At 38.9% G+C, this 10991-nt stretch overlaps 1 protein-coding gene across 4 annotated transcripts in view; it reads left to right on the plus strand.

The window, feature by feature from the left end:
• ATE1 (arginyltransferase 1) overlaps positions 1-10783 on the plus strand; it is a 153456-nt gene extending 142673 nt beyond the window's left edge. For all 4 annotated transcript variants that reach the window (XM_082267397.1, XM_082267395.1, XM_082267396.1 and 1 more), the window contains 2 exons: positions 6797-6920; positions 10283-10783. In XM_082267397.1, coding sequence (XP_082123523.1) covers positions 6797-6920; positions 10283-10461 — 303 coding nt within the window. In that variant the 3' untranslated portion in view covers positions 10462-10783. The remainder of the gene's footprint in view (positions 1-6796; positions 6921-10282) is intronic.
• The last annotated feature ends 208 nt before the right edge of the window (positions 10784-10991 follow it).

A 10991-nucleotide genomic window follows, 5' to 3' on the forward strand; every position in this document is an offset into this window, starting at 1 on the left:
AGAAACTCACTACAGTTCATTTAACATGGTTTCCTGTGGGACACATTCACATCTATACTTTCTTAGCCGCTGCATATTTGGAAAGGGTCAAGGACTTTTTTCAACGCAAAACTGTTCTTTTTTTTTTTTTTTTTTTTTTTTTGCTTTTCTGGTTCAATAGACTTCAGTGGAGAAGCTGCAGAAAAGCATGTAGTGTGTTTTTGCTGCAATTTGAAATTTTTAATCTGCCCAACAACAAATTGGCCAAAAAAAAGCAAAATAAAATGCAAATTGCAGCAAAACGCACAGCAGAAACGGTTTAAAAGCAAACTGCATAAGTGTGAACCGAGCCTTATGCTGGCCATCTATGTATCAATTTTTGGACGAGAATATTCATACGAAAAATCTTTGTACATTCGCTGAATGAAAGAATGTCATTTGAAAATTTCACTTTTAACATTCAGTTTTAAAATGAATGTTATTTCTGAAAGTAAACCACATACACGGTCTGAAAATTCCTTTGACCAAGAAGTTTTCCATTGTGCTCCTTCAAATTTTCCCATCACTGTGGTCGAAAACTAACATCAATATGACCCCACTATTAGAAAATCAAACTAGTGTTCTTAAAATGAAAATCGTTTTTGAAGGAAGACATTGTTTTTGTATGGCCAGCATAAGTGACAGCAGGCGCAGGTAGGTTTTATCAAGCCACCTGCCTATGACAAGAGAGTCTGTCATACATCATATATTACAGTTCTGTCTGCAAATTTGCAAAAAAACACTTTCATTTTTTTTTTCTTTAAATAAAAAATGTGAACTCTGAGTCTGATGATATTTACCAGATTCAACCTCCTAATACAATATACAGTAGATCTCTTCTGTCTGTTATTCTTGGAGTGGATTAGAGATTGTGCTCCCTAACCATATAGTTGGTTATTTTATATTTACCACTGCATGTAGGTATTTAGAAATTGTCTTTTTTTTTTTTTTTTCCTTTTTTTTTTAACTTTAATAAACTAAATTATACACAATTTTTTTAAAGGTTATTTTCCTATTAATCGAAAAAAAAAAAAAAAAAAAAACAATAATCGGCCAACTAATCGATTATGAAAATAATGGTTAGTTGCAGCCCTAATAATTTCCTCTCCAAGGAAGGAAAGAGAAAACAGACATTGTTTGGTGCGTCTAAATTATTACATATGATCTAATAAGAACCGTCTTATTTAACTTAAGCAGTCTTTATCCCCTTATAACAGCAGCCATATTTATAGGAGCACTGAAAAGTGACATAGTGAAGGAGCGAATCTGAGTCGTGTAGGTACAACATCGTTTGTAGACTGACTAATGGACTAATCATATGCATAGGTGAAACTTTTTTTTGATAGAATGGAACGGTTAGACTGTTTGGCAGGATTGTATTGCCGCCTGTGTCCCCACTGAGGCATTTCACCTTTGTCCCCTCTGGGAGATACCCTACTTTTTGGAGTTATCCTCTCATTACCTGATGCATCTTGATAAAAGGAGGTGAAGAAAAATCTCGCAGTGGACATAAACTCCAAAATATAGCAGGATATTGGCTTTGGTCCTTTCTTTAAAACAAATTGTGACTATAAATACCGTTTAATGTCTGTTGACCTCCATTCCAAACACTATACACTGCACTCTTGGCGGTTCCTGTGTTTGATTTAGGTGGCAAATGCAGCATGCAAGACTTCAGGGAACTTTGCCCGCCTAGGAAAAAGGTATGACTAATTCTGGTGAGAACGAGCCCTAACATAGATTTTCTTTTAGACTCTTTGATAAAGGAAGCCCTATAGCTGGCCATACACTAGTAGAATTTGTAACATTTGTATGAAAATTCTCAGAATATTTGATGACAAATTGATTAACATATGATTTGAGAATGAATAGACTTTCTGGAATAAAAACCACATTCACTTTTCAATCATGCAAGGAAAAATGTCCATCCTGTTCCTTCGAAATTTCTCATTGCTGCAGTCTAAAATGACTGCCAGTTTTACCTCAGTAACAATTAGAAAATTGAACGATCGCTCTTAAAACAAAGCAACCTGCCGGGAGTGTGCATGTTCTCCCTGTGGCTATGTGGATTTCCTCCGAGTACTCTGGTTTCCTCCCACACTCCAAAGACATGCTGGTAGGTTAATTAAAAGAAAATAAAGGATCCCAATAGGTTCTAAATTTGCGCAAACCAATAACGAAAAAACAAACTACAATAAAGAGTTGCGTGTTGTAAAGTGTAAAAAACACCTATACCGTGAAAAGAAACAAAGGAACCGTGCTGGAAAGGGGGGGAGGGGGGTGTGGGACTTTAAATGAAGCACCTAGATAGGTACCTTCATCCCTGATTCTTACAATAAATAAGGAGGGTATTGGGACTTTAAATGAGGCACATGAAAAATGCTAGAAAATTAATCAAAATGTCGTATTTATTAAGCATATGTACAAGTCATAGCACATACAATTAATTAGTACATACATAAATAAAAGGTAAAAAATTTTGATCATTTCATTTATATAGACACCCATGCCATATTCAAATTCATCTATACACATGGATAGCATCATGACACTTAAGCAGTATATGATATTGTGGGCCAGTATTACACCTTGTGGTGGGATCATTAAAACTAAATTACATGGTATCAAAGTATATCATACTTTAGAAACATACATGCATCTAAAAAGAGTTTGATGCGTTTTGTAGTTAAATTCCAATTCCTCAGGAGCGAAATGCTTAAAATGTATCTGTGGAAGACCTATAAAACACGTATGATCTAATTATAGACGCAAATGACTGGGGAAATTAAAAATCAGGAGGGATGGAGATATTCAACCCTGAGGTACTTGCCTATTGGCTCGCAGTTCAAACTCGCGTTACTGTAAACTAGGGGCCGCCTAGAATGCCTATCCCAGGAGCTGTGGTGGTAAGGACCCACGGAAAAAGCTGGGCACGCATACACTAGTCCCCATAAGGACGAGAGTGTCCATGTAACGGTCACTAGTGATACATAGCCTTGATTCCAGAAGTGTCTATAAAATGCATACAACTTTCCCTCCTGATTTTTCATTTCCCTGTCATTTAGGTCTATTAATTAGATCATACTGGTTTTTATGTCTTCCACAGATACATTTTATGCATTTCCCTCCTGAGGAAGTGGAATTTATTGATGAAACGCGTCAAGCTCTCTTTAGATGCATATATTTTACAATGCATGATATACTTTTATACCATGTAAATTTGTTTTTTTAATTATCCCACCACAATGTGTAATACTGGCTCACAATATCAGATGCTGCTTAAGTGTCATGATGCTATTCATGTATATAGATGAATTTGAATATGGCATGGGTGTGTATATAAATTAAATGATCAACAATTTTTACCTTTTATGTATGTACTAATTGTATGTGCTATGACTTGTGAACTTGCTTAATAAATACGACATTTTGATTAATTTTCTAGCATTTTTCACGTGCCTCATTTAAAGTCCCAATACCCTTCTTTTTTATTCAAAGGAACCGTGCTCTTCTATCATAAAATACATATCATCATAGTGAATAGACAAATAAATACATCTTCTTTAAATTATAAAAAATTTGGAAATCCCTATATAATCCCACACGTGAAAAACATCCTCAGTGCGTATAGGAAAGGTTCCTCTCCACCAGCATACAGACGAACTATACACTCACCAGACTTGATTGACCCCTATTACAGGGAGTCAAATTGCGCATATCGGAAAATCCAAGATGTCATATATGAGGTTACTGGAATGAAATCAAACCGCTGCTGTCATCCATTCAGTATGTATATAAATCGTCAGTATGTATATAAATCGTGTATTCAAAGCTTTAGTGTTGCCATCTAGAGAGGGAGAGGAAGGAACACTTTTGGTGCAGTATTTCATTTATTTAAAAAAAGAAGGTTTTATTGTGTTTACATCAAAGAAGACAGGGATCAGCATGTATTGTTGAAAAATCACTGGTTCGTGTTCCAGCTGACTGGAAATGACGTATTGTCTGGTAGGTTAATTGGCTCCTGTCTAAGTTGGCCTTAGTATGTGAATGTATAAATGTGAAATGGAGACCTTAGATTGTAAGTTCCTTGAGGAATAAATGTTTGGTGCTATATAAGTACCCGTAATAAAGAAATAAATAAAATTCTACTAGTGTTTGGCCAGCTTATGTCTTTTTGTTAGCTCATAACGTGTCCGATTGACAGTTAAAGTAGAGGTCCAGTCAAATTATACCTAAACTTAAACCTCTTCCCCCCCTCATTTTAAACCCTATACTAACTACCCTGTAGAGGAAAGATGTGTATACTTACCTACTTTGAGGGTGGTCTGCTCACATGATCTCCCCAGTGGTCAGCTTCAATCAGTAGGAGAGAGTCCCAGAAAAATAAACTAATTCGGAGCCCCTGCAGTTTAGGCGCATCTAGAATACATATGCAGTATTGCTCATTTCCCTCATCCACACAGTGAGTGTTGATGGGGGAATCTCTCCCACAGCGATATTGTGTTCTGCAGGCGAGGGGAGGCTTCTCTTCAGGCAAAACACATAGGTCACTGCAGGGGGCTGTAGCCGCTCACAGTGATCGCATGAATAAAAATATTCCAACAGGCTGGTTGTACTAAAGTTGATTGATCATTCAGCCTTAGTACTATCGGCCTCCCTGTAGATGGATCTAATCTTGGCCATTCCCTGTTGAACCGGCGGAGATTTGATCCATCTGTGGCCGACTTAAGGACTGCATTGACTCATTAATGTGTCCTTGGGTGTCCTTGCAGTTGTTTACATTCATGACCGGGATGTATCTGTTTTATTTAGAGCACATGTAAACCTTATTAAGGCATTTTTCTTATCTATTTCAGTGTACTCAAATCCCTTTTTAATTCCTTTTGATCATCAGCATAGTGTTCTTAAGGATGAGCTATTTTTGCAAGTGAGAAAGCGGACATCCAATGTGTGATAAGTCTCTATCAGACTTGTAATTAGTCTTTTCCGGCCATTAACTAGAAAAGTCCTTAACTTCCATGTAAAGGGTTAGTAGGTGGCATGCAAATGTTATCTGTGTTTGCTGCACAGATAAATATTGATAAGCAAGACAAAAAACAGCTACTTCCTGGCGGGGGAAGAATGTTAGATAATTTATAATTAGGAACTGACACTCAGGTGAGTACACATAACTGCATGGCACAGTGGATTGGGCTTTTTAACTGAAAACTGTCATGTGCCAACTGGAAACCAAGCTGTGTTTTTAGTTTTATTACGTTTCCTTGACAAGGGAACACATATCCCTCTCACCATCTTAAACAAACTGAACTGAAAGTGGCAGCCAAGCTCAAATTCAAGCAAAACATCTCTTTATGTCTTTGCCTGTTCAGCATTGCTGGTTAAAGGACCAGTAAACCTAAGATGCTCGTTAGAAAAATCATCTTGTTAGAAAAATTATCATAATGCATAGTTTAACGACTTTGTCACCTTTAAAAAAGGGCAATAAACTCTGAAGGTCCGGCGTATCGTGCCAGAACTTCATTGCTTCTTGCTGGAACCGAGGGAGTGACATCATTGCGGCTCCGGCCACTCTCAGTGCTGGAGCTTACAATCCCGGAAGAAATGGATGGGAGAAGATGTCAGCCCTCTCAGCGGTTATCGGGCGCCTCTGAGAGGGCTTTGTTTTAAGGTGAGTATTTCATAATTTGCCAGTATGCGATACATCAATGAGTATTGCTGTATTATTGATGTATAATGTTTTTGCACATTCACTTTCAATATTGTTTTTAATCAAATACATTTTTTCACATGCATCTTATGTGTTGAAGCATGAGTGTATTTATATACCTATTGTCATATATGTCTTTTCATTGCTGTTTATATAATTGATATAACACTGCTCCATACCATTTTATTATTCTCCGTGTATGTGATGACACTACAAGGATTGGCTGCTATATAAGCTTTATATATTTCATATTTTTGTATTTTTTATATTTCTGGAATTGAGGTTGTCTTTCTATTGACAGATATGTACTTAAGATTTATGTACTTAGTAAAGTCTCGTTTTTTTTTTTTTCCATTTAAATAACAAACATGTTATAGTTACCTGCTCTGTGTAGTGGTTTTGGACAGGGCAGCCCAGATCTTTCTCTTCTTGGGTCCCTGGCTGGAGCTCCTGGCTCCTCCCTCTTGTTGAGTGCCCCCACAGCAAGCAGCTTGTTATGGGGGCACCTGAGCCAAAATGCAGCTCTGTGTATCCATACAGACATGGAGCTGCCGTTCGGCCCCACCCCCTCTCACTCTCCTAATGGGCTAACAGAGTTTGATTGACAGCAGTGGAAGCCAATGGCGCTGCTTCTGTGTTGCAGCCAATCGGAAGAGTGAATCCCGGATGGCTGAGGCATTTGTGGACGTCGCTGGATAGAGAGGGGGCTCAGGTAAATATTGGAGGGGCTGAGGGGGGCTGGTGCACATAGAAGGCTTTTTATTTCAACGCATTAAATGCATTAAGATAAACTTTCTGAATTTACAACCACTTAAAACATTCTCCACAATATTTGGCATTTGGTTTCTTATTGATGTGTCCTAAGGGAATCCACAGTAATCCCTACTTGACACAGTGGGATTGGCAAACTTGATCTCAAAAATTAAACATGAATGGTCAACTAATACAGTGTTGAGTATATAATGGACTATGTTCTATTCTAAATTAATCAGTCTGTGTTTTGGCACATCAAAAGCAACCCAGGCTTTGAAACCTTTTGAGCTTTCTTCTCATTACATTTTTCTTTTCTAGGGTCAGTATAAGCCATCACAACTCCTTTGCCCTGAGAGCTACTTGTGGGTTTCTATAGAGGAATGTATACCTCTACTGGAGGACAATAAATACTCCCGCTTCTTCACCAGCAACCCTGAAGAAAGTGAGTGCCTTTTTAAGGTGTTTCTTTTTATAACCATATGGCATTTTTATTTTATCCTTATTTATACATATAATGTAGGTGTTGTATGGGTTTTTTGTTTTGCTGTCAATGTCACATGTAATAAAATTGAGAAGACTCCATATTGTTTTTTCTTTCTTATAGAGGCTTTCACTGTTGTGCAGGAGGTGGTTTCTGAAAGCCAGCTGTGCCCCATATGTTTTGGTGAAAACATGTTTGATCGAAACAGATCAGAATCCAATTCTTCTCTGTCCATCAGAGACTTAGCAGACTCTACTGTATTTATGTCACTGTTCCCAGATGTTCCAAAAAGCTACTTCTTCATAACTTTCCTGAGGCACCCAACTGGTTTCATCTCATGAACCATATTCAAACAGTGATAGGATTTGCTAGTCAGCTTCTAGAGTTATGGAATTAAACAGGGAGCAATGATTTGGGGGTAGCTGTCCCCTCTGGATAATTATTCCCAAAATAAACTGTTGCTATTCTTGAATTTTTTCCTATTTTAAAATATGATTTTTCTGCCTGCGGTTTATTTCTGAACAATAACATAGCTTTGCCTTTTATTTTTTTTTAGCTGTGCAAAGGCTGAAAGAAAGTGTTGTAGTATTTCAGCTCCAGTTAAAAAATTTGGATTAGTCTTCAGTGGATTTTAGTATATTCTTAAAATGGAACTTCACTCTCCCAATTAACATTGATTATGTTAATCCTCATATTGATGGCATTTTTAACCACTAGCCGACTGCTCACAGTATTCCTACTGCGGCAGGTCGGCTCCCCTGGGTCCAGCAATGTAGACCTACGTGGCTGGACTCCTAGTGGTCTCAGCAGCGCCCTCCGGCTGTGTTTAGACACAGCGGGAGTCGGGCCAGAGGAGGAGAGGCGGCAATCGCCGCCTCCCTTCCCTGATCATCGGGGAAAGCGTGAGAAGACCTGCCTGCTTATGTAAACAAAGCAGGCTGATCTTCTCAGAGGCTGATCTTCTCAGTGGCAGACAGGGAGATATCACAGGATTCAGCATAGCTGAACCTGCGATCTCTGTCTGTGTCACAGAAACCCCCCCCCCCCACACACGTCAGTAAGCATGAGGCATACATTTAACCCTTTAATCACCCATAGGGTTAACCCCTTCCCTGCCAGTGTCATTATTACAGTAACATACAGTGTCAAAAATGTCAGTTAGGGGTCCGATCTGTCCGCCGCAATGTCGCAGTCCCGAAAAAAATCGCAGATCCCCGCCATTACTAGTAAAAAAAAAATGACATAAATCTTTCCCGATCAAAATGCACTTATTGCAATTTTTTACCAAAAATATGTAGCAGAAAACAAATTGGCCTAAAATGTTAAAAAAAAAATTTTGGGGGGGGGGGGGGGATGTTATATAGCGGAATGTGAAAAATATATATTTTTTTTTTTTTTCAAAATTGTCGCTCTTTTTTTGTTTATAGCGCAAAAAGTAAAAATCGCACAGGTGATCAAATACCACCAAAAGAAAGCTCTGTTTGTGGGAAAAAAAGGACGTAAATATAATTTTGGTACGGCGTCGCACGACCGCACAATTGTCAGTTAGTCGCACAGTGCCGAATCGCAAAAAGTGGCCTGGACGTAAGACAGCAAAATCCTCCGGTGGTAAAGTGGTTAAAGCAGTATTTTTTGCTAGGCACGTACTCAGAACCCCCAAATATTATATATGTATATTTTTTAGTAGAGACCCTAGAGAATAAAATGGCGTCATAAATTTATGTCACACTGTTTTTGCGCAGCGTTTTTTTTTTAAAATGCAATTTCTTTTAGAAAAAATCTACTTTTAATGAATGCAAAAAAAACAAACATAGTATAGACCCCAATTTATTTTGTATAATGTGAAAGATGATGTTACACTGAGCAAATAGGTACTGAACATGTAATGTTTTAAAATTGTGCACGCTCGTGGAATGGCGCCAAACTACGATACTTAAAAATTAAGCAACGCTTTAAAAATTTCTACAGGTTACCAGTTTAGAGTTACCAAGGAGGTCTAGTGCTAGAATTATTGCTCTCGCTCTAATGTTCGTGGCGATCCTTCACATGTGTGGTTTGAACGCCATGTACATATGTGGGCTCGATGTACGTATGTGTTCGCTTACTTTTAGACTTAGACATTTGCGGTGAAACCTCACAAATGTGGTGCAAACACCTTTTTACATATGTGGGCATGACCTACATATGCGTTCACGTGGGGACAGAGCACTTTAAAAAAATTTCTTTTTTTTTGCTTTAAGAAAAAAAAAAATGTTTACAACCGAAAGGGACGTCAACATACCTCTGTTCCTTCAAGGGCATAGAAGTGAGCGGTGCCCATCTTGCCATCGCTTACCTCTATGCATAAACCATACTGACGCTGGATAGTTCCTGTATGGCACCTCTTCCGCTGCTTCTAAAAGTGATCCGGTGGCGTATCCGCTGCTGAGATCACATTTATCGGAAAGCTGGCTACCTAAGAGAAAAGATATCGGGGGTTATGGCATCTAGCTGCAGCCATAACCCTGGTTTTTAACGTCCGTTAACTGTATATTCCCAGTTAGGCGGTTGGCAAGTGAAGCTCTGCAGACTGGAAAAAAAATAAATAATATTAAAACAGCTACAAATATTGTAGCTGGTGACTTAAAAAAAAGGCCCAGGGATCCAACGCCCTCCCCCACCCCGATCAATTCTTAACCGGTCTTCGCCAATTCTTAACCAGTCTTCATGTCTCCGGTGCCAATATCTTTATTGTGGGGATCCAGTCTATGACCCCTTGCAACTTCACAGTCTGCTTCCCACTGCACATGCACAAGCCGTGCTGCGCTTTCAAATTGGTCCTGCAGTCTTCTGTGACCTGTCCCAAGAGGCTGTGGGCAGGGAGGGAGGGGGGCAAACTTCTGCTCAGAAACTTCTGCAAAATAAAAATATAATGTGCCAAAGGTAGAAGAGGTGGGGGGAGGAAGTAGAATAGCTGAACTTGAAAAGATAATCTATAAAATGCCGTAACTCCTGGCAAACGGTATTGTTTACTGCAACTGGATGCTAGGAGGTGATTTCAAATTAGTTAATCTGGATTACTACACTTTACAATGTTTTTAAAATAAATCAATATTTAAAAAAAGTATTAGCTAGTCTAAAATATGAATTTAGTAACTTCATGTTTTTCAAAACTGAAATGGGAATGCATTCCTTTGATTTGTGAATTGTAGAATGCAGCACATTTTCAAACCGCATATGTATTTCACATTACAGATGGCATAGAATTGCATGTAATTCATGAGCCAATGGTTGGCAATCATCTCTTTAAAACATTGCCTTATTGCCTCTTTTCCATTTCACAGGGGACAATAACCGCTTGACAGAACTGGGCCGAGTTCGAGTCCTCCACAAACGTACAGTGATGCCTTATAGCATATACAAGAAGAAACGCAAGGGGCCAAATGATGAGACTACTGTTAAACAATATGCCAGCTTGGTAGGCCAGACCTGTGCTGAGCGCATGCTACTATACCGCAGCTGAGAGTCCAGAGCATTTATGATCTTTAAAGGACTGACCTTGTAGGAAGACTGCATGTTAATATTTTTGGCAATCCAGGAATTCATTCACCAGTTTGGTATGAGCGAGAAAGAGCTGGATCCATCAGTTCTCCATAGCTCAGTCCTGTTTCACCTTAAATTCTAGTGTATAGGAGAACTATGCAATGGGTTTTCAAAATCATGCGCAGTTATGCTTAGCTTTTGTTTTGTTTTATTTAGGAGCAACTCCAGCAGGACAAAAATGACAATATTGTACTGTTATGTGCATTGCTTCTTTTTTTTTTAAATGTGAGTTTTAGAAGTCCCTGTCCTTAGGCTCCTTTCACACGGGTGGTGCGCCCGGCGAACTCCGTTTTGCTCAGCAAGGATCAATCCGCTGATCCCCGCTGAGCAGGAGGATGACAGCTCTGTCTCCGCTCTGTGTGCAGAGACGGAACTGTCAGAGCCCCCCTCTCCTCTGTCCGTGCTCATCCGATCCGATCCTTCAGACAGATGTAAAATAGGGTTTCCATG

The sequence above is a fragment of the Pelophylax lessonae genome, assembly GCF_965119305.1.
Source record: "Pelophylax lessonae genome assembly, chromosome: 9".
Taxonomy (NCBI): Eukaryota; Metazoa; Chordata; class Amphibia; order Anura; family Ranidae; genus Pelophylax; species Pelophylax lessonae.